This window comes from Notolepis coatsorum (genome assembly GCF_963971535.1).
Source record: "Notolepis coatsorum genome assembly, chromosome: 17".
NCBI classification, from domain to species: domain Eukaryota; kingdom Metazoa; phylum Chordata; class Actinopteri; order Aulopiformes; family Paralepididae; genus Notolepis; species Notolepis coatsorum.
Window position 1 is genome coordinate 64,461,231 of NC_140181.1, and position 23,731 is coordinate 64,484,961.

The 23,731-nt window shown below is 46.3% G+C and overlaps 1 protein-coding gene across 3 annotated transcripts; it reads left to right on the forward strand.

Annotated features, from left to right (window-relative positions):
• The first annotated feature begins 1,625 nt into the window (after window positions 1–1,625).
• Window positions 1,626–23,406, forward strand: ca6 (carbonic anhydrase VI). 3 transcript variants are annotated; one of them, XM_084332996.1, is made up of 10 exons: window positions 1,626–1,766; window positions 2,601–2,780; window positions 2,977–3,125; window positions 3,994–4,089; window positions 17,751–17,817; window positions 17,924–18,081; window positions 20,653–20,779; window positions 21,368–21,451; window positions 21,548–21,577; window positions 21,684–23,406. In XM_084332996.1, exons 1-10 carry the CDS (start codon window positions 1,661–1,663, stop codon window positions 22,301–22,303), a joined length of 1,617 nt encoding a protein of 538 aa, XP_084189122.1. In that variant the 5' UTR covers window positions 1,626–1,660; the 3' UTR covers window positions 22,304–23,406. The 3 variants fall into 3 exon arrangements, with proteins under 3 accessions (XP_084189122.1, XP_084189123.1, XP_084189124.1); XM_084332997.1 differs by lacking the exon at window positions 21,548–21,577; XM_084332998.1 differs by lacking the exons at window positions 2,601–2,780; window positions 2,977–3,125; window positions 3,994–4,089 and having other exon boundaries at window positions 1,645–1,766.
• The last annotated feature ends 325 nt before the right edge of the window (window positions 23,407–23,731 follow it).

A 23,731-nucleotide genomic window follows, 5' to 3' on the forward strand; every position in this document is an offset into this window, starting at 1 on the left:
AGGCATTTATGTTCACTGCCCCTGCAGCCTCTGTCTGACACTTGCAGACAGATTTGCAGCTAAATTAACTTATTCCGATTAGGACATTCAAAAAGGTAGTGAAGGGTTTGGAGGCAGATTCAATTGGAATTTGTAATTGGTTCCTTCTTTGCTAGATTCCATTTCCTCGTGTCTGTCTTTTTAGGCATATCATTCTGTGAGTTGTTACAGCATGAAATGTGTGTTTTTAATGTTTGCTTTTATGTTGTTTGCAACACTGTATTGCTGCCATCCTGGCCAGGGCACCCTCGAACAAGAGATGTTGTAATCTCAATGGGACTCACCTGGTTAAATAAAGGTTAACAATAATAACATTGCCAATAACAGGAAATAAATATGGGTCCAAGCTGTTGCCTATTGACACAATTCCAGTGAAAGTCTCTCCTTACACACCAGAGAGAAAATACCCTCTCTAGTCATCAAGCAACAACCCCTGCAGCTGCTCCATAGACAGTGAAGGACTCATAGGACACTATGACAGTACCCATGGCCATTTTACTTGGGTATGGGTACATTTTCTGATTCAAATCACGGTGTAAGAGGTAAGAGCTCAAACTAAAAGGATTTGAGCCCACAAAGTTGCATGGTCACTACATTCCTTGTCAAAGGACCAACTCCAAAATGTCTCACTCGATGACATCAGAAATTCAAGTCTAGATGCTCTGGTCTCCAGCTTAGTGAGATCGTTGTTGTCTCTGTTTATACATATTGACTGTCAAATATCACTGGAATGCAATGTCAATTGTGTTTTTGGGTGGATTTTCCGTTTAACCTACGTTCCACGCCCTTACACGTTCTCATTCACACACACACACACACACACACGCACACGCACGCACACACTCACACACGCGCACGCATGATACGCGCTATTAGCTGAAGTGACAGATGACACGATCATACACGTATATCAGGGAGTTCTGTGGAGGGAGATAAATGGTTGGGATTTCCCCCATGAGTCAGCGTTGTTTCCTTTTAAAATGTGTGAAATAGTTAAAGGATATGAATACATGGCTTATGAATATTAGAAAAAGTATTAAGGACAACTTGATGGGCAGGACACAACTCGGTTGTGGTGGTACAGTATAAGTGAAAGATGACTGACGGGATGAAAACGTTTTGAGCTTAATGTGTGCTTTACAGTTTACATAGTCTGTCTACAGTGATTTTCACAGAAAGGTTTCACTAAATTCAGAAAATAAATGAAGTAAACCACAGATGAGATCATATCCCAAGTTGAAGTGAAACAGCCAAGAAGTCTTTCATAAAGCGTTAACAACTGCAATAGGCCATGCTATTTACAGCGTATGGCAGTGACACTTGAGAGCTTGGGCACCTGCCCTCATAGCTGGACTATGAGATAATTGCATTGCATGCTGATAAAGTACAGTCAATTTGAAAAAAGAAAAGAAATGAAAAGCCTCTATATCCAAAACACTGAGGTAGTGTGTAAAACATTGATTAAATCGCAGGTAATCGATATCAAAGCTTCTCTTTTGTGACATTTGACAGTTGGGAAGTGCTTAGCCAGAGGGCGTTTTCCGTAGCTTTAAAACACCTCCTTTCACTTGAAGTTGAAGACTGGAGAGCAAGCCTCTACAAAGTGTGATCCGCATGCAAAATGAGGTCCATTACAATGGAGCTGTTCTCTGTTTGGGTGCATTTCGTTTTGGCAAGTGTTGTCCTGGCTGGAATACGGCATGATGGAATACATTGGACATACAAAGGTAGGCTTTAATATTCACTGTTCATTATTTTGAGGTTTGTTATGAATAGGCAGCAGTAAAATATATATTTTTTATCGAATCGTTTCTTCTAAATCAACAGAGGGTATAGGAGTATATTTAATTGTTCAAACTTTACTTTTCAAGTTTCAATATATTGTGGTCTTTGGTTTAAACTTTTAAACTTGGAAAAGAAAAAGGACCAATTGTTTTATTTTTCTGTGCACATGCATAATTAATTATAATAATAATAATAGGCTAAAGCACGGCGAGTCGTTTGCCTTTAGGGATTTTCGAGTGATATGTTGTGAAATAGCTTGGATAGCAACTGATCGGTGTTTGTTGACATCAAGGTGTGAATGCGCAAACTAGTTTACTTTTCTCTCCTCGCAAGCATACCAAATAGCACACTCATATGAGTCATATGCAGAGGTGTCTCTACGCACGTATATCACAGCCCCCTAAACGCCTCTACCCGAGGGGCAAGAATAATAATAATAATAATAATAATAATAATAACAACCAAAAAGTAAGCCTGTTTGAACACGTGAGTCAAGTGATGTAGAGGGATACTGCGGATAGGATACCATAGCTTTGGACACAGTGAATAAACAAGGCTACATAAGCCGATAAGCGGCGATCTTTTTTATTTAAAAAAAAAGTAATTAAACTTTTGCAGCTAATTTCCCCTCGTTTTCGCGTCGTTAAACTCTCTGCGTATGAGAGTGAAATAGCGTAATCACAGGTGAAAGGCATTGATGTGGGAAATTTGAGCCGCCTGCATTGTTCACTGTCTTTTTGTTCATAATTCTGGGGCCTTTTCACCGCTGCGTAAAGAGGGTTTGCTGGACCAGGTGCATTGGCCGGAAGCGTATCCAGCATGCGGCGGCAAGAAGCAGTCCCCTATTGACATCCAGCGCCGGAGCGTCCGACACAACCCCCGCATGTTGCAACTGGAGCTCATGGGATATGAGACACAGCGCGGGAATTTTCTAATGTCAAACAACGGACACTCAGGTGAGGGAAGACTGGAATGAGAATGTCTGACGTTGTATAAATTAAACTAACATTGAACCTACTTTAGAAAATAGCTCTTCTTTCTTCTTCTTTATTTTATTTTATTATTATGTTTTAAATATATTTATCTCCTCTATTTTTCAAATAGATATTTGGCAATAATAGCTAACACAATCGTGTCCTCCTGTCTCCATAGTCCAAATCGACCTGCCTCCTAGCATGGTTATCACCAAGGGGCTTCCCGGACACTTCACAGCTGTACAGATGCACCTGCACTGGGGTGGCTGGGACCTGGAGGCCAGCGGGGCAGAACACACTCTAGATGGCATCCGCTACATGGCAGAGGTTAATTATTAATCCACTTCATAATGTTATATTTCCTATTCCCCCGTTGCCCCTTTGCAGTTTGGCGAAACAAAAGCAGTTCTATGAATGAATGAATGAATGAATGAATGAATGAAAACTTTATTTAACAGATTGCAGAATGGGTACAATACAGTACGGCTCAATACACACAATTGTTAAGGGGATGCAGACCAGAGAAAGTAATTTGTCTTGTTTACATCAGGGTCCCCCATTTTCAATTCATATTGACATTTATGACATACACAACATACATGACATTTATGGCATAGGAACATATAGGTATTTAGTACTGATACATTTGTGACATAAACGGTATTTAAATATACAGTACTGTTACATAGATCCTGACAGAGTATATACATATGATGGGGAGGGGACTGTACATTAGGAGGGGGTGGGTGGGTGGGAGAGAAATATACATACAGTGGGGAGAGAATATATAAATGCGGTGGGGAGGAGACTGTCTATTAGGAGGGGGTGGGTGTGGGGGGTTTGGACATTTACGGTGGCCAGTTTCGAATTGCAGCCTCCCGTATAGGTGCTCTTTGAGAGCGGTTTTGAATGTGGGTAGGGATTCACATTCCTTTACAGCTTAGGGCGTTCCACATTGATGTGGCATAATTGCGAAACGTGTTTAGTCCCTTGTTTGAGCCGAATCTGGGTTTAACATGATTTGTTGAGCTTCCTCTGGTGTTGTGGTCGTGGTATTCACTGACCTTTGGGAAGTATTTTGACATGTACATGGGTACCTTAGTCGTATAGTGTATCTTGTAGACCAGGCCCATTCAAGTTGCTGTACTCTGTGCAAGTTTTTGGCAGCTTATACCTATTTCATCCTGTCTCGCAGCTCCATGTTGTCCATTACAATTCTGCCAAGTACAAGAGCATTACTGAAGCCAGAGACAAACCCGATGGACTGGCTGTTCTTGCCTTCTTCTATGAGGTAACGTATATGACTATTCTTGTCCACTTCTTTCAAGCACAGCTGTATCTTTCAACACGGCATATCTTTTTGGAAGATTACAGCTATTTCTGACACCTGGCATTGCTACAAAGGCTGTATGATAATGTCTGATAATGAACTTTCAGATGACACAAAAGTTAACGCTTTGTGGGGAAAAGTGAGCTTATAGTTGCCAAATGACCCAGTACCCTCTCTAGTATAATGATACTGTAATTAGTGTCAGCCGCCCTAGTCAGTAAAAAGCTCCATTGACCTGACACAGCTGTCTGTGGGCATGTTTTGTGAGTGCTTAGTTCCAGTGGAATGCCCTAAGGTCCTGGGCATTCGGCGGCGCTTCGCTGCGGGAGGTAATTTCTGTGGCAACACTGCCACAGGCATCCATCCCATAACAGCAGCTAATGTGTCCGGGACAGAGAGTTACTGGTGTGCTGCTGCCTGACTGGGCCCAGATAATGTCTCTCACCTACTTAGGAATGGAATCTGAAACCCATAGAGATTTTCTCCTCCAAAGCTTTTTGTTCAACTAGTTCTTCTGATTTGATATGAAGTTGATGTTTCAAATCTGCTTTTTTGACCAATTAGTTAATACTGACATAGTCCTAGTAGCATAGTATGAAGAGGGAAGTATATTTACTGCTTACTGCTTGTTGTGCTGTCCCAATAGCCTCGCAAGCCACAATGAATCTCGCATTACTTCATTATTTCACAACAAAAGAAAATGGTTGCTATACTGTTCCTAAGCACTGTATGTTGATGTCCTGGTGTCATTGTTGTCATGTGGTGCGACAATGGCTCAGAGACAGTGGCTCAGGAGGGAGAGCAGTTGTCTGGTAGTCGGAAGGTTCCCGGTTCGATTCCTGATCCAGCATGTCGAAGTGTCCTTGAGCAAGCCACTTAACCCCTAATTGCTCCGCCAATTAATGTGTGAGTGAATGAGAGCGCTCGTTTTTAAGCCACGTCCTCATCACCTGTCGCCAGCATTTTACCAAGGATATAACATACCCAAAGGGGAGGGTTTATCCCCCCCCCCCCCCCCCAACCAAGCTCACGTAAAGCGAAAAACATATGAGGTGAAATGGCGGGGCAGATCAAGCGTCAACAGGGGGGCTTCACGCCCGATGGGTGGGCCACCGTGAGCTGTGATTTTACGTATACAGACCGTCTCGGTGGCGCCTCCTGTGGTGTTTTGATCGAAACGTGTACCTTTCCCCCTCTCCTTTGAAGAGGGGCGGCAGCGTTGAAGGACACGGGACTCATCCTGGTCGTGCCGGATCGGTTCAACCTGGTGTCCACCGGGTCACAGGCGAGCGTTGCTCGTACAATATATTCTGTTAACCCGAAGGGCCCTGTGCATTTCCGGGGGATAACTGGAGAGCCTGGACTGGTCAGATGAGCTCAGTGGTAAACAAGTTGAAGAAACATGGCTTGGATTCAAAACCAAATTCACTGATGCATTCTGAAATACGGACCGCTATGAAAACCAGAGACAAAAAATGCTCTGAACTTCATAAAAGTCAGACAAAGCTTGCCAAAAGCTCAAACAGTGTTCTCCAAGCCCACGTGGAAGAACTCAAAATACAAAGAAACAGACTAAGAAACGATGTAAACACCATGATCAAATCTGCAAAAAGAAATGTCATCAATGACAAAACTGAGGAAAACAAAAACAAACCCGTGAACTTTAGAAATGACTCAACAACCAACTAGGCTGCAGCAAAAAACTAAAAACCAGGTTTACAAACATAAACACAAAGACAGAAAACACTCATCACAGACAAGCTGGATGTGGACAAATACTTAAACACATTCTTCACTAACATAGCCACAACACTGGTTAATAAACTACCCTCCCACTCAGGGCATTTTGGGGTAGAACACATCCTAGCATACTACAAAAACCTAGGGGTCCGCAAAGACGACTTCAAACTTGAATTGGTAACAACAGATGAGGTACTCAAAAAACTGAGTGCCCTCCAACCTAACAAGGCCACTGGCCATGACAATATCCCCTCCAAACTCAGCAGCCTCCATCACCCCAGTCATCACACACATAATAAACCTCTCCATAAAACAGGGACACGTCCCCAAAGACTTCAAAATTGCGAGAGTTTAAGTTTAAGTTTAAGTTTATTTGGATCCCCATTAGCCACAGCAGTGCTGGGCCTATTATTCCTGGGGTCCATAACACGTAAAATACAGTTACAGACTTATACACTCACAACATTCACATGTCATACAGACAATTAAAACAACAATAAAAACCCTAATCAAATTCATAATACAATACAACAATATATACGCCTTATGAATTCATAATACAATACAATAATACCTACTTGTAGCAGTCTGGAAAATATGGTATAATATTCAGAACTGCTGACTGTGTTTTATATCCCTCTTGTACACAAAGACATTCTAACTAGTGTCCTTGATATTCACACGAACAATGACACAAGCGTCCCAATCCGAAGAGCACTGGAACATGGATTATAAATGACAGTACTGAATCATATTCTACAATGCGTCTCCCCTTGTGACTGGCAGGCGGGACCAGCAGGGGGCAGTAGCAGGCAGAGAGTGGCGGAGAGAGTTGGAAAGTGATATATGGAAGAGACCAGCGGAAGTCGTTCTCTTCGGCAGTGAACTTGACAACGAGTAGTCGCAGCTAACGGGGGCTCTGGATAGCCCTGTTGCTGACGTTATGCCAGAGGGCCCTGTGAGAGGACAACGGGTGATAACGAGTACTGGCTAGTGGACACGATATCCTAGCAGTACCAGCGGTAGTATATGAACAATAAGTGCAGAGCCAGGCACTAGCAATCGAGTTATAGTAGTTACAGTGTGCGGTATAGGTAACGTGCGGTTAAACAATTATCCAAGTCTTTAACTACCGAGTTATAGTAGTTACAGTGTGCGGTATAGAGTGCGCGCACCAGGACAAGCGTGGACCAACAACCATTCTGCTCCGGCTGACTTCGACCAGACCTGCAACCGGCTGCCTGCATTCAGCCTGCTCTGGAGGACTTTACTCAGACCTGCACCAGGCTGCCTGCGGCCGACGGGAGTTCCGCCCATCCAGCAGGGGTCGTCATCACTCAGTACATGCTCTCAGCCGGCGCTGCCTCTCTGCCTAGCTCCGCCTGCTAACATCCTCGCCAAGAGCGTTCGACGCCATCTTGCCTCCCGGACAACAGTGGAGTGGCGAGGCGGCCATTTTGGATGATTACAAATGAGCATTGATGCTCCCGATTCCTTATACAATACACAGTGTGGTGCAGCCTGCGGGCGAAAGTAACGTTGCTACTACCATTCCATAGGGGTACCCCGAACAATATATGCCGGCATTAAGATAGGACTTTACCGGTATTTTGTGGGCTCACTCTTTTATTTCATTCCTTTTCTTTGAGCGTGATAAGGTGTGTATTTCATAATATTTCCCGTTCAGTGAATCCCTTTTATTCTCCTTCACCAGACGTAGCATTGTTGTAACTAGGCTGAGTTACAATAACATCCATCCAGAACGGGAGCACTGTGTGCGTGTCTTTTATTGAACCTAACCCTAATCCTAACCCTTTGATGTGGGTAATATATTTATCATTAACCCCTTCCTATTCTACCTTCCATTTCCACTGTAAGGTTTCTGGTGTTACTGAGGGAGGGTACTGCTTGCGGGGGGAACCAAGTTATTTCTTTACCATCCAGTCATTAGGTGTGGGAGGGCTAAGGAGACAATTGTGGAGGGTGAGGGTGTGTTGGGGAGTACTGCTGACTGCCCCAGAGAGAGGGAGGAAGACCAGAGTACCGGACCACGTTTGTAAATCCTGGGCCTCATACATTCCCACTGCCAGTCTCCAGTTGACGCTCCGGACCCCAAAGACGGAGGTGCAGCTGGCCAGAGTGCTACTGTGTCTCGCTACCTAGTGACCGCGCACCACAGTTCCCACGAAGCAGGGATAATCCACCCTGCTACATACTCATAATTAATTCATAATACAATACAGCATAATATACTATTTAGCTTTTACATACATTATCTATGTTCATATCAGCCAATTATAAAATCTTTTAATAATATATCCCTATCAGAAACATGCCTTTTCATCTATATATATATACCTATCTCTTTATCAGACACATACATTTTCATTTACGTACACACTATCTATTAGGGAATGTCAATTTCTTTGGTTGAAAATGTTGTTTTACCACGATTTTGAAACGACATTTACTATTCTCCTGCTTAACATGTCTGGGAAGAGAGTTCCATTCCTGCATACCACGGAACATGACAGTTCGCTTCATTGCATTCAACCTCACTTTTGGAAGTGTAAAACCTCGTGCAGAAGCATGTCTGGTGGAATGGTTGTGTCTGTCAAGACTTATAGATAAATTGTTATATAAAATTGAGCGGATCTTTGTAACAAGAATATTCCTAGTGAATACAAGGAGTGAGCAGAGTAATTTATGTTTGACAAGTAACCAAGTTAAACAACTGTGCATCGCTGCAACATTAGTTCTGTACTCACAGCGAATTTGCAATTTTTTCAGTTTATTCGTCGTTACATTCGACCATACTGCAGGACAATAGTCAAGATTTGACAAAACCAGAGCTTGAATGACCTGTTTGATAGAATTTAGTGGTAACAAATGAGCACATCTTTTAACAACAGGAATCCCTCTTCCCATTTTCACTACTATATTTGTGAGGTTTTTGTCCGTTGCTCACCTACTCGCTCTGTTCCTTTAAGCCTACTCGCTCTGTTCCTTTAGTTTTCTGTTTATCAATTGCATTCCCCTATTCACACGCTTCTTCCCGTAGACGCCGTTTGATTGGTGCTTCCCCAACCACACGCTTGTCAATCTCATCCCGCAGCTGTCACAGCTTGTCAATTAAGCATTCCTTTGATTATATATACCCCGTTTCCCCATTCAAGTTTTGTTGGATCGTTTTGATATTTCATCAGCATTCGCCGTTCCTTCCTTGCCTGCTGTTTTTCCCTGTGCTTTGCCTCCCAGGATATTCAAGAAGTATTCCGCTTGGACAACCCGTTCCCCGTGGCGACGCGCTCGCCCTGTTTGATCCTGCTCTCTTTACGCACAGCGCCTGGGTGAGTTTTACAAGACTGTCTTTGACCCTATTCGTTTTTCGTGTGTTTTTGACACTGAAGAGATCCTGTTTTTTGTCAGACTGTCACTCACCCAGTGTCAGCTTTTTGGATTGTTCATTTGGGATAATATTTGCTTGAACATCGCTCACTGTGTGTATTCACACCGAAGATATTATCACTTGGATTATTATTGGGACTTCGCTCACTGTGTGTATTCACACCGAAGATACTGTCACTTGGATTATTATTGGGACTTGCTCACAGTGTTTATTTGCACCGAAGATTCTATCACGTGGATTTGTGTTGGGACATTACTCACAGTGTGTATTTACACCGAAGATTCAGTCACTTGGATTACTCTGTTTTGGGACAAGTCACTTCTCCTGTCACCTGCTCTGTTCCCAACTGTACTCTGAGCTAACCCGCTCCCTCTCTCCCTCTCGGTCCCGTTTACCACCTCGGAGAGCTGCCGAGAGGAATCTGCAGAGCGGCTCTGACGTCACCGTCTGCTTCCCCAGACGAACCATCCCGGGAGAAGCTGCAGAGCAGCAACATTCATCTATGCTTGTATCCCAGTCTTTGTTTGTTCTCTACCAAGTTTATGCTGCTATTTAGTGAAATAAAACAAGCCCTTGTTTTTGGCAACTCTGAAACAACTCTCTTTGTGTCGTAGCGTTTGGGGTCGGTGTCAAACCATAACATTACGATCCAACCAAGATGACGACCCCAGCCGACACAGAGAGAGTCAGAACAGCACTAGCTAATCAGATCGAGTTGACCAAGGATCACAGTCACCAACTAGAGAGGGCTGCGGCTGCGGTGCATGATCTCAGGGAACAGGTCCAGCCTATTCAAGGGTCCCTGGCCGCTCTGGCTGGACAACAGTCAAGTATACTCGGTCAGCTTCACACGCTGAGCGACACCGTTAACGCTTTAATTCCCTCACTTCCTTCAGGAGCATTCCCCGCAGCCCCAGCAGTTCCCACGCTTCCCGATCCCGCACCTCGGGAACCCCGTCTCTCCGTCCCACGGCTGTTCGACGGCAATCCCGAGGAGTGTGCCACATTCATCATGCAATGTGAGTTGGTTTTCCGTCATCAACCCAGTCGATTCACTTCTAGAGGAGCCCAAGTGGCCTATATGACAAACTTGCTTTCAGGCCGGGCTGCCCAGTGGGTCACTTCCTCCTGGGCAATGGATGCAGATTTTTGTTTCTCCTATCCAGACTTCGTGGCTGAGCTCCGCAGGGTGTTCCACCATCCAGCCCGTGGTCTGGACCCTGGAGCCCGGTTGGGTACCTTCCGACAGGGGAGCGGCGGGGTAACTGACTACGTCCTGGAGTTTCGACTGGCGGCGGTGGAGAGTGGATGGAACGACCCTGCACTTCGCCTAACCTTCTTGAGGGGGCTCAGTGACGCAGTCAGGGACCAGCTCGCTACCCGGGAGGAGCCTGACTCCCTCGAGGACCTGTTTAGCCTCGCCATCCGCATCGACGGACGCCTCCAGGAGAGAAGGCGTGAGAGGACCCGACTGTTACCTCCTGAGGGACCCCGGACCCCCCGTACTCATGATGTTACTGCTGGTCGCCCTGCCCTCAACACGACTGGTGGTAGCGTACCCTCCCGTTCGGTTCGCGAGGAGGAACCCATGCAGCTGGGACGCTCTCATCTGAGCCAGGCTGAACGTGAGGCGAGGTTCAGGTCCGGTCTCTGCCTCTACTGCGGAAGGGAGGGACACCGAATCGCCAACTGCCCCACCCGGCCAAAAGACCAGGCTCGCCGAGACCCCGGGAAATCCTGGTGAGCCGTTTTTCCCATTCCCAGAGCCGCGCACCACCTGGCCATCTGATGAGCGTCACCCTGGCCTGGGCGGACCAACGAGCCACGGTGGAGGCACTCATCGACTCTGGGGCAGACGAGAATTTCCTCGACTTCGAGTTTGCTACCCGAGCCAACATTCCACTTGAGGACCTTGTGAGGCCTTTGGAGATCTTTGCATTGGACCAACACCGCCTGGCCGACATCTCTCAACGCACCTGCCCAGTCGTGCTGACCATCGCTGGGAACCACGTTGAGAGAATCCAGTTCCTTATCACCCGATCCCCTCTTGTCCCGGTGGTCCTGGGTAGGCCCTGGCTCGCGCTGCACGAGCCCCACATCGCCTGGTCCTCCGGTACCATCAAGGGCTGGAGCTCCTCCTGTCACGCCCTGTGTCTGCAGGCGGCGTCCTGTCCCCCGCCCCGGAGGCCCGCTGGTGAGTCGCCTCCGGACTCTTCATCCATACCTCCCGAGTACCACGACCTCTTGGAGGTTTTTAGTAAGTCCAGGGCTCAGGCCCTTCCACCCCACCGCCCTTACGACTGCGCCATCGACCTCCGCCAAGGGGCTCCCCTTCCCGGCAGCCGCCTTTACAGTCTGACCGTTCCGGAGAAGAAGGCGATGGATCAGTACATCTCTGAGTCCTTGGAAGCAGGACTCATTCGGCCTTCCTCCTCCCCGGTGGCGGCCGGTTTCTTCTTTGTTGGGAAGAAGGACGGGGACCTTCGACCCTGCATCGACTATCGCCAGCTCAACGAGATCACCATCAAGAACAAGTACCCTCTTCCTCTCATGAACTCCACCTTCGAGCCACTCACCCAGGCTACCGTCTTTACCAAGCTGGACCTCCGGAGTGCCTACCATCTTGTCCGTATCCGTGAGGGCGATGAATGGAAGACCGCCTTCAAGACCCCCAGGGGCCACTACGAGTACCTGGTGATGCCGTTCGGCCTCACCAACGCCCCGGCGGTATTCCAGGCACTCATGAACGACGTCCTTCGTGACATGCTGGAGGTGTTCGTGGTGGTGTACCTGGACGACATCCTCATCTTCTCCAAGACCCTCGAGGAGCACATCCAGCATGTCCGCCGTGTGCTGGAGCGCCTCCTCCACAATCGGCTCTTCGTTAAGGCGGAGAAGTGCCGTTTCCACTCCGACTCCGTCGACTACCTGGGCTTCATCGTTGAGAAGGGCTTGACCCGAGCGGATCCTCGCAAGATCCAAGCTGTGGAGGATTGGCCTGAACCCACCACTCGGAAGGAGTTACAGAGTTTCCTCGGGTTCGCCAACTTCTACCGAAGGTTCATCCGGAACTACAGTCAGGTGGCGGAGCCACTTACCAGACTGACCTCTCCCGCTCTGCCGTTCGACTGGTCCCCAGCGGCATGTGCTGCGTTCCGCTCCCTCAAGAAGAGGTTCACTTCCGCCCCTATCTTGCTCCACCCTGACCCCAAGAGACAGTTCATTGTAGAGGTGGACGCCTCGGATACTGGACTGGGGGCTGTCTTATCCCAGCGTTCGCCTACGGACCAGAAGGTACATCCTTGCGCCTTCTACTCGCGTCGGTTCCTCCCTGCCGAGAGGAAGTTCAAGTTCAAGTTCTTTAATAGTTGTCATACAGAAGTACAGAATACTTTCATACAAAATGCTTCTTACTGTTACGCTCCAGAGACTGTGCTAGACAAGATAGTATCAAATAACATAATAACATAATATAGCACCGGCAATCGGGAGCTGCTGGCGGTCGTGGCTGCGTTGGAGGAGTGGCGTCATTGGCTTGAGGGGGCCGAGGAGCCTTTTACCATCTGGACGGACCACAAGAACCTGACGTTCATCCGCGCTTCCAAGCGCCTCAACGGTCGGCAGGCGAGATGGGCCAGTTTCCTCAGTCGGTTCGACTTCTCGCTGACTTTCCGTCCTGGTTCCCGCAACACGAAGGCCGACTCCCTGTCCCGGTTACACTCCAAGGGGGCTCCACCCTCTGAGGACCCGACTCCCATCCTCCCGGAGGCCAGGGTGGTTGGAGCCATCACCTTGGGCATCGAGGGGGTGGTTAGACGTGCCCTACGCTTCCAGCGTGCTCCAAGCAACGTTCCGATTCATCGACTCTTCGTCCCCGACTCTGTCCGGTCCCGGGTGCTGCTATGGGGCCATACCAGCCGGTTCGCCTGCCACCCGGGCGTCCATCGCACGTTCTCCTTCCTGGCTCGTCGTTTCTGGTGGCCCACCATGCGGAACGACGTCAAGGAGTTCGTATTGGCCTGCGCGGTCTGTGCCCGCAGCAAGGCCTCGCACCAGGCACCCTCCGGGCTTTTACAGCCACTTCCCGTTCCGAGACCAGCTTCCTGGAGCCGTTTCCTTCCCTGGGTTGAGTACTCCATCAATTCCATGGTCAGTTCCGCCACCGGCCTCTCACCATTTGAAGTTTCCCTGGGCTACCAACCCCCCCTTTTCCCCGCACAGGAGACGGAAGTGGCAGTTCCCTCCGTGCAGGTCCACCTCGACCGCTGCCGACGGGTCTGGGAGATCACCAGGACCGCGCTGCTCCGGACATCTGAGCGCGCCTGTCGTGGGGCCGACCGGCGCCGGGTTCCTGCGCCGACTTACCACCCTGGGCAGAGGGTGTGGCTCTCCGCGAAGGACCTCCCGCTTCGGTCCTCGGCCAAGAAGCTTAACCCCCATTTCGTCTGACCTTTCGAGGTCCTGAAGGTACTCAGCCCGGCGGCCCTGCGTCTGAAACTTCCTGCGTCCATGCACATTCACCCCGTTTTCCATGTCTCCCGGGTTAAGCCCGTCTCCCTCAGTCCCCTGATGCCTCCAGCTCCTGATCCTCCGCCTCCCGAGATGGTGGATGGTCACCCCCAGTGGCAGGTCCGCCGGTTGATGGGCGTTCGACGGCGGGGTCGGGGGTTCCAGTACCTGGTGGACTGGGAGGGTTACGGCCCTGAAGAGCGGAGCTGGGTCTCCCGACAGCTCATCGTGGATCCCGGCTTGATCACTGACTTCCATCGTGCCCATCCTGACGAGCCGGGTCGGCCTGGTCGCCGGGTGGCTCCCGTGGAGGGGGGGGTACTGTGAGGTTTTTGTCCGTTGCTCACCTACTCGCTCTGTTCCTTTAAGCCTACTCGCTCTGTTCCTTTAGTTTTCTGTTTATCAATTGCATTCCCCTATTCACACGCTTCTTCCCGTAGACGCCGTTTGATTGGTGCTTCCCCAACCACACGCTTGTCAATCTCATCCCGCAGCTGTCACAGCTTGTCAATTAAGCATTCCTTTGATTATATATACCCCGTTTCCCCATTCAAGTTTTGTTGGATCGTTTTGATATTTCATCAGCATTCGCCGTTCCTTCCTTGCCTGCTGTTTTTCCCTGTGCTTTGCCTCCCAGGATATTCAAGAAGTATTCCGCTTGGACAACCCGTTCCCCGTGGCGACGCGCTCGCCCTGTTTGATCCTGCTCTCTTTACGCACAGCGCCTGGGTGAGTTTTACAAGACTGTCTTTGACCCTATTCGTTTTTCGTGTGTTTTTGACACTGAAGAGATCCTGTTTTTTGTCAGACTGTCACTCACCCAGTGTCAGCTTTTTGGATTGTTCATTTGGGATAATATTTGCTTGAACATCGCTCACTGTGTGTATTCACACCGAAGATATTATCACTTGGATTATTATTGGGACTTCGCTCACTGTGTGTATTCACACCGAAGATACTGTCACTTGGATTATTATTGGGACTTGCTCACAGTGTTTATTTGCACCGAAGATTCTATCACGTGGATTTGTGTTGGGACATTACTCACAGTGTGTATTTACACCGAAGATTCAGTCACTTGGATTACTCTGTTTTGGGACAAGTCACTTCTCCTGTCACCTGCTCTGTTCCCAACTGTACTCTGAGCTAACCCGCTCCCTCTCTCCCTCTCGGTCCCGTTTACCACCTCGGAGAGCTGCCGAGAGGAATCTGCAGAGCGGCTCTGACGTCACCGTCTGCTTCCCCAGACGAACCATCCCGGGAGAAGCTGCAGAGCAGCAACATTCATCTATGCTTGTATCCCAGTCTTTGTTTGTTCTCTACCAAGTTTATGCTGCTATTTAGTGAAATAAAACAAGCCCTTGTTTTTGGCAACTCTGAAACAACTCTCTTTGTGTCGTAGCGTTTGGGGTCGGTGTCAAACCATAACAATATTGTTTATATGGTGTGACCATGACAATTTACTGTCTAATGTTACCCCTAGGAGTTTAGTCTCCTGGACTTGATTAATTACCACATCACTTATCAAAAGTTTCAAGACTGGGTTCTTAGAGTATGGTTTGAACCGAAAATGATGCTACTTGTCTTGTCTTGATATGTTTAGAACTAGTTTGTTATTCTTTATCCATTCCATTACTGATTGCAACTCTGCCTTTAGGACTGTATTTAATTCATTGGCTGTTGAGGCTGATGTGTAAATCGTTGAATAATCCGCATACATAGAAATATAGGACTTATTTAGGACAAGAGGCATGTCATTTGTAAATATGGTGTAGAGCAAAGGCCCAAGGCAACTTCCTTGGGGTACTCCACACCTTACCGTTTTAACTTCAGAGTAACTCCCATTAAAAAAAACTATTTGTTTCCGGTTTGCTAAATAAGTTTGAATCCAAGATAATGCAGATGAGGAGAAACCGTAACATTCAAGTTTTTTAAGTAAGAATTTATGATCTATGATGTCGAATGCTGCAGTAAAATCAAGCAAGACAGCGCCAACCATTTTCTTTTTATCTCTTTCAGCCAATCATCCATCATTTGGGTTAAAGCAGTCGTTGTTGAATGTCCTTCACGATATGCATGTTGAAAATCAGTGGTTAATGTGTTAAAAGAAAAGTAGCATTTAATATGTTCACTTACTATTCTTCCGGCTTGGCTGGGATGGGAGAAAAATAGAAAAATGGGGAGAAAAAGTAGATTAAAAAAAACATTATAAAGGATATAGGCTATAGCAGGGGTTCCCAACCTTTCTTCCCCAGAGCCCCACGATTCCTTGGAGACATAGGAATATGATATGATATATGTATACTGGTCCGTCAGCGAGGAGATAGCCTACAGCAGATAGCCATTTGATAATAGGCTACTATTATGGCCAAATGAGGGCCTATAGCCTATACATATTAGTTAATGTTTTCATAAGCGTAAAGATACAAGGACAACAGTTAGATTAACGATCAAGTTAGTTTACTGTATGCAGGCTTCGCAGGGCTCTGTGTCTGTGCCATAATGTCTGTTGCATAATGTAGGCTATGCTATTATATATAATTTATATAGGCTACCTAATACCGACATCAAAATAGATTGTATGCCTCTACAAATCATATTATACCAGGTAGCCAATCGAAATTTAAAAGAACGAAACGAAAAAAGGCATTCATATTCCAGCATTGATATTAAGACACCAACACCAAACAGGTTAACGGTCTTTATTTGTATTTTGCACTGCCCCGGCAGCAATGGTCTTTAGGGAGTGTTGTAATCATGGCGAGAGCCTTCCTCACCCCTCCTCCTTCCTCACCATCACCATCACGGCGGAAGCCTCCCTCACCCCCTATCCTCTCACACCCTTATATGGGCAGCATCCGTTCCCCGGTTTCCCACGCTGCCAGCACCTCAATCAACACGGCTGTGACGGATTCCCTCATCAGCGTGAGGATACTTTAGCCCGCAGATCCTTTTCTACCCTCGTCGGAGTGTTAACCTTACTTCCTAGGTACGACGACTAGCTCTAGCCTTGCTATTCAAAACCTTGTTGAATTGCCTTGTTGCTAATCCTGTTCTCTCTGTGCCCCAGGACCACCGCCCCGGTACTCCGCTCACCTGGACGCCCCGTGCGGCACATGGAACGCACCATTCCTCATCCCGTGAACATTCTTGTACCTGTCGCACATTCCTACTTGTGAAACTGTCTGCTTGGGGAATCATAATTAAAACCCACCTAAACCGCTCCATTCTCTCTCTTCCTGTGTTCTGCAATTGGGCCCCGCCAAACCCCTATCCTAACAGGGAGTCGTTGATATTCAACATCACCATGTACAAGAAGCCTCGCGGGCAGCGTTGGGGTTTGACAACCCCAACCCCACGAGGTGTGGGAGCGGTAACACGAGCTTATGCTTTGCATACATTTCCCTGGTAGCGAGCGGGGTGCACGGTGGGGTAGTCGCGGGTCCTTCTGTCCCGCGGTCTACTCACCTTGTGCGTTTTTTGGGTGCTGTCCCCTTTTTTGCACAGTCGGGGTCCTGTCCCCCCCCCACCCCTCACTAGGAAGGGTGGGGGGGGCCCGGACCCTCCCCAGTGTTCTGATGGTTGTAAGGGGACCTCAGCGGGTACATTTGTCGGGCCTTCAAGAGCTGCCACTGGCTGTCTGTTGCTGTACTGAACAATTTACTGAAATAAATTAATCCGTTATCACGAGAAAAAGATTTTTGTTATATTGAGATAACAAAATAATAAGTCGTTATCACGAGAAAATGGCAATATAATAATAAATAAAGACGTGGCCGCTCTCAGCTTCCGTACTATATAAATGCACCATTTAGCATTTACCATTTATGTGGTCTGTTGTAAACGTGGAGCTTTGTAAGTTGTTGTTGTTGTTGATGTCTTTATGTCATTGTCACACGCAGAGACACATTCCTTCACATTCATTGTACTTGGCAAATTAAAGTGTTTCTATTTGTGATTTCAGGATGGGCATTTTGAGAACACCTACTACAGTGATTTCATCTCCAACCTGGCGAAGATCAAATATGCAGGTGAGGTCAGAAGGGTTCTCACTTAGCTTTTTCAGTCTCTACATGTTTTTTTTTATTATTATTTTCTTTTTAATATTGACTGAATATATTTGTTTATGTTTTCCAGGTCAGTCCATGAACATATCCGACATCAATGTGCGAGCCATGCTCCCAGAGAATCTCAACCACTTCTTCAGGTACCAGGGCTCCCTCACCACTCCGCCCTGCTACGAGAGCATCCTCTGGACTGTGTTCGATACGCCCATCACTCTCTCCCTGAACCAGGTAGGCTGACCCACCCCACTGTGCTGGTATCTGCCTATACATGGAACACAGCTATTTCATGATATACTGTAAATCCTCAAATAGAGGAGAGACCTCCGATAAAGGAGGGGCCTCTTATAATGGGGGGGGGGGGGGGGGGGGGGGGTGTTGATGCATTTAGATAAACACAGGCCAGGCTCTAAGATAAGGTCGCAAAAAAAGTATTTTTTGAATTTTTCGTGCCGTGATATAGAATGAGATAAACTCTTGCCAATGGAAATCAAGTGCTGCCTCCCGCTACACTGACTACCGTACATTAACATGTCCCTCTGGTTAGCTTTAGCGCTAGCCGCTAGCTAACGTTGTCATAATAAATAGATCTGTGGTGTCAGCTGGATGACGTTGACTTCGTTTGCAAACGTTAACGTTCGCTAACTATATGGCGTTGGCAGACGAGGCTGGCGTTGTCCAGTTGACACATTACAGGCCATGATGCTATGATAACGTTAGTAGCTAAAGCTACTGCATGTAAACAACTCTATTCAACTGAGGAAGTCGAGAAGGTACCACACGCTAAACCGTCCCCGGACCCCACAACCTAGTATAGACAGTTCCAACTTCAGTGTGTGAATTACGTTAATCCCACAATTACTCAACTGCACTCAATATTTAAATACCAATGCTAGTCTAAATAAATGTAGACATAATAATAATAATAATAATAATAATAATAATAATAATAATAATAATAATAATAATAATAATAATAATAATAATAATAATAATAATAATGCAATAAAAGTCTGAAAATGAAGGGATTATGTCCATGTGTGTCATTTCTAGAAATTAAGGCCTGCCTCTTATATAAGCCTCTCTCTAAAAAAGGCCTGGTGCTCTTTGAGGATTTACGGTAGTATAGTATAGACCAGGGGTTCCCAAAGTTTTCAAGCCGCGACCCCCGAAATAACGGTGTCAGAGAGCCGCGACCCCCACTATTATAGGAGAAATTATTATATTTTTTAAATAAATTATTTTAAAAAGAAATATTATTATTATTTTCTTTTTTTATAAATGGAAATGTATGGTTGAAACATGGAAACGTTCAAACGCACACACACTAATAAGCATGGAGGCTTTTAACCAGGGCCGGACTGGGGAAATCATTCAGGCCAGGAAATATAGTGTGAAGTATAGCCCCAGTCAGGCCACTTTTTAAGCGGGGGGTCTGGGGGTCCCCCACCAGGACATTTTTTGTTACAAAGACTTAGGCCCTGTCCACACGAGCGCTGGATTTAATGTGTTTAAAAAAATAAACCTCTGTCCACACAGGTGAACAACCGCATATAATTGCGTACACACGGCGGCTGGAAAAACCAGCAACCGATACATGTAGTACAATGCCAAAACAGTAAGCGGCGATGTTGTTCAGACATGAAGGCCATTTCAACCAATCAGAAAAGGTTGAACGCTCACTAAACTTCCTGTTTAGAAACACCATAGCCGCCATCATTTTGCCAACGGAACATATATTTTCAGCAAAGAAAGAAACTGCAATAAAAGTGCAATAAACAAACGGATACATTCACTGTGTGTTCTGCCTCTCATTTGTTGATGAAACAAAACCAACAGCAACACAATTTACCACCAAGAGCGGATAGTTTAGTCTCACAAAATACCGCCGGTGTTGTTAGCTACATGCTAATGTGAATGGCTATATCTATGTATAGTATATAGCTTAAATGCTAACGTAATGTGGTAACGTTACCGCTATGAATGGATGCAAACGTTATTTAACACATTGCAGAATGGGTACAATACAATATGGCTCAATACAAACAATTGTTAAGGGGATGCAGTCTGGACTGGGTTCCTTATAACAATAACTTGACAACACATGAGTTTAGTTTAGCCGCAGCTACATGTTTACTCTGAGCATCAAGTCAGGAATGCGACAACAGACATCAGTCGATCACAACACTCTTCAACACAGACGATACGTTTCGAACAAAAGTTTGTTACAATCATTTTCATATAACGCTACTTGGGACAGCTCTGCTGTAAACACTGGTGTAGCTGGCTCTGCTCTAATCTCTCTACCCCGCGCTCGGTTGCTAACTTGCTATTGTTTGACAGTCTGCCGTGAACATGGGAAATAATTGCGACAGCTCTGCTGTAAACACTGGGAATAACCTCGGTTGCTATGCCCACACGCAACCGCAAAACCGCAAAACTTCACCCTGGACTCCGGTTTTCAAAGACCGGGGTTGCAGTGTAGCAAATCCCCGGTTGTGTGTGGCCGAACAGTGCAACTGCGCACATACAATCATGGTTATATTAAATCCAGCGCTCGTGTGGACTGGGCCTTAATTTCCTTCATTCTGGTGCAGGAATTTTTTTATTTGTACCCTTTAAATAATAAAACAATGGCCTGGGCTGCTTCTAAGTTCAGTGGCCTGACTGCAAAAAAAAATATATATATATATTTTTTGGAAATCATCTGGCGACACTTTGGGAACCACTGGTATAGACCAGGGGTTATTCAACAATTCCAGTCAGAGGCCCCCGAAATTAGAAATTGTCTGTTGTGTTCAGATCAGGAAGTTGGAGAGCACTCTGATGGACCATGAGAACAAGACCCTGTGGAATGACTACCGTATGGCCCAGCCGCTGAACCACCGTGTGGTGGAGTCCTCCTTCCTGCCCCGCCTCGGGAAAGGCTGTAAGTAGCTTTCTGCAAACACTAAGATTACACATCCGGGGAAGTGCTGCACTTTCTTTGGAACTGAGATACTTCCCTATTTGTGGTGTTAGGAAATGGTAATTTCAGCCACTGAGCTCATTCAGCACCTTCTTGAGATCAAGTGTACAAAAAAAACCTAAGCTAATTAATAAAGGGCAGATGATTTACAGGGGTTTTTGTAGATACAGTAGCCTATTGAATTTTGCCACCCGGACACATGCAGAGATCGAGATATTTATGAACTCATATTTAGCTAATAGCAATTAGTTAAAATCATTGGTAAACAAACATACTGCTGAAAATATACACTTTGACTGCTGTTTTGATAGGGTTAGGGTCTTTACTCTTGACTACATTTGAAAAAGAAATGCTACATTAATTAATATGGACTGTATTAATCTTTTTATGAGGGGTTAAAGGTGTTATACCTACGTACTTTACGCATTTATCCTGTTATAATCATAACAAAAACTAGTCATATTTTTCAGTGGACTAGTGTGCACTGTTATTTATGAGTAATATTTACAGGGGAAAATGTATTGAATTCTTTTTTCTTCACACGATCAGCGTTCTGTCGTCAAGAGGAAATTGAGTCGAAGCTCCTGAAGATTGAGGGGCTGATATCGACTCTTGGAAAACACATATATTCAAGTGAGTGGAACCTGATCTATCATTACTATCTTTACTTTCATTATTATTAATGCAATGTTGGCTGAGATTATTGTGTTTATCTCTTGTTCCATTTAGGTGGAATCCAAGATTCTAGGCTTAAAAATGGTGGGTGTTTAGTTACTGTTATGATTGCATTTTAGATAGACACTTATTTGTAAACATCTACAGAGGATGTTTACAGTCTTAACCCTGGGTCTCCTGTCCTCCTCAGAACCTCGCGCTCTGTCCTCCCTGGTGCTCCACTTCCCAGAGAGGAATCCTGTGAGCTACGCCCTGGCCCACCTGACCCACCCCATGGACGTGAACTCTTTCACCGCCTGCATGCACATCCGGCTGAACCCCGACAGCATCCACACAGTGCTCTCCTACTCCAGCGCCGGGAACGACAACGAGCTGATGATCACCGTGGGCTACGAGGTGGGCATCTGGATCGGCAACGAGTTCGTCAATCTGCCTCACAGCTTCCAGTCGCGCGACTGGGCCAACTACTGCGTCACCTGGTCCTCGCACAGCGGCGGGGCGGAGCTGTGGATCAACGGCATGGTCGGGGAGGAGCAGTACCTGAGGGGCGGCTACTCCGTCAGCCCTGGGGGCGTGTTCATCCTGGGCAAGGACCAGGACGGGTTCCTGGGCATCTCCGACTCGGACGCCTTCGTGGGCAAGATGACGGACGTCAACGTGTGGGACTACGTGCTGAGCACAGCGGAGATCCGGGAGCAGATGTCGTGCGAGAAGAACGGCACTGTGGTCGGCAACGTATTCAGCTGGGGGGTCACCCCACTCAGCCTGTATGGAGGGGTACAGCTGCACACAGACTACAGATGTCCCTAAATGTCTCGTGGCAGCACCTGGTGTATTTTTCTTTTTTTTTATCCACTTTTTCTCCTTATTTTCAAATTTTCTCCCATCCCAATTTCGTGTTTCCAATTCTCCCCTCCCCTGTCTTGAATGTTGCTTGCATATGCCCCCCACTGGTCGGTTGTAGGGAGGATAGTAGCCTTGCATCACGTGTCCCCTCCGGTACACGAGGAGGCAGCCTGTCACATCTTTTCACCTGCCAGCGCGGACTCTCATTGGCGAGGTGTAACGTGTGGGGGGGCTCACACTACCCCCGCTATTTCCTGTCTCTGCTGTGCAGGCGTCCCCCAACCGACCCGTAGGAGTCGCTGTCCACAACGTCCAGATTACCACCCATCGACTTCCACCCGCTGACTCTGCCAATTGAGCCAGTATGACGGCCGGCCCAAGCCGGAGGCAATGCTGACACCCTGATTCGAGACCGGAGTCTCTTGCATTGGTGACGAGCGCAATCTCCGCTGCGCCATCCAGCCGCCCTACCTGGTGTATTTTTCTGTAAGCTTTACAATATCAATGTATGATGCATCAATGCACCATGTCTGGATGGTGACGTTTGAGAACGCCATCGATTACAGGGAATGTAAACCAAAATATCAGCGTTGGTGGTGAATGAAAATGTCTGTATAATAAAATAAAAAGCATACAAAATGGAGGATTCAGGGGGGGAAATAGTGAGACACCTATCAATATTTGATGCACAACAGCAGTTTTAACAATATCATTTTCTTGCATTCATATCTTTGTATCACGAATAAAGGTCTACAATACACTGTTGATTTAATTGAATAGTTGTTGAATAGAATAAAAAGGATTCCACCGGTATTTGTTTTAAGGATAAACTGTCTCTAGTGTAATTTATGTTCAATGTACAATGATATTCAATATCCAACCTTTTGCCCTGTATATGGCTGGGTTCAAATAAATACATTTTCCGATTTGAATCGAACTTCAATTGAATAATTTGATAATTCGAGATCAATCTTACATATTTTCTTTTTTATAAATATATATATGCTATATTGTGTTGACTGCTGTAATGTGTTGGTCATGTTAAATAAAAAAGTACATCAATGTAACTGCTTTGTGGTCAACTCTTAATGTAAACATTAATGTTTTTAATAATGCACCAGGTTAGAGGGTTCCTTGTACAATTTACAGCATTATGTCTCTAAGAATCTCTTACATATCCAAGCAAAATTGGTATCGTAACTGAAATATCCCTAACTGATTCGATAGTGCATCGAAAATAATTGAAGCTGTAATCGAATCGGAACCGAATCAATTTGGGAAGTCAGTGGTATCACCAGCTTTAGCCCTGGACAGGATACACACAGAGTCCAGACACATGTATTTGATCGACAGCAGACATATATCATTATATATAAAAAAAAAGAAAAAAAA

Excerpts from the sequence above, each read along its gene's own strand:
- ca6 (XM_084332996.1), top strand. The coding sequence starts at position 1,661 with ATGAGGTCCATTACAATGGAGCTGTTCTCTGTTTGGGTGCATTTCGTT. Across the intron at positions 2,781-2,976 it reads GTCAAACAACGGACACTCAG|TCCAAATCGACCTGCCTCCT; the intron begins GTGAGGGAAGAC and ends CTGTCTCCATAG. Across the intron at positions 21,578-21,683 it reads AGATTCTAGGCTTAAAAATG|AACCTCGCGCTCTGTCCTCC; the intron begins GTGGGTGTTTAG and ends TGTCCTCCTCAG.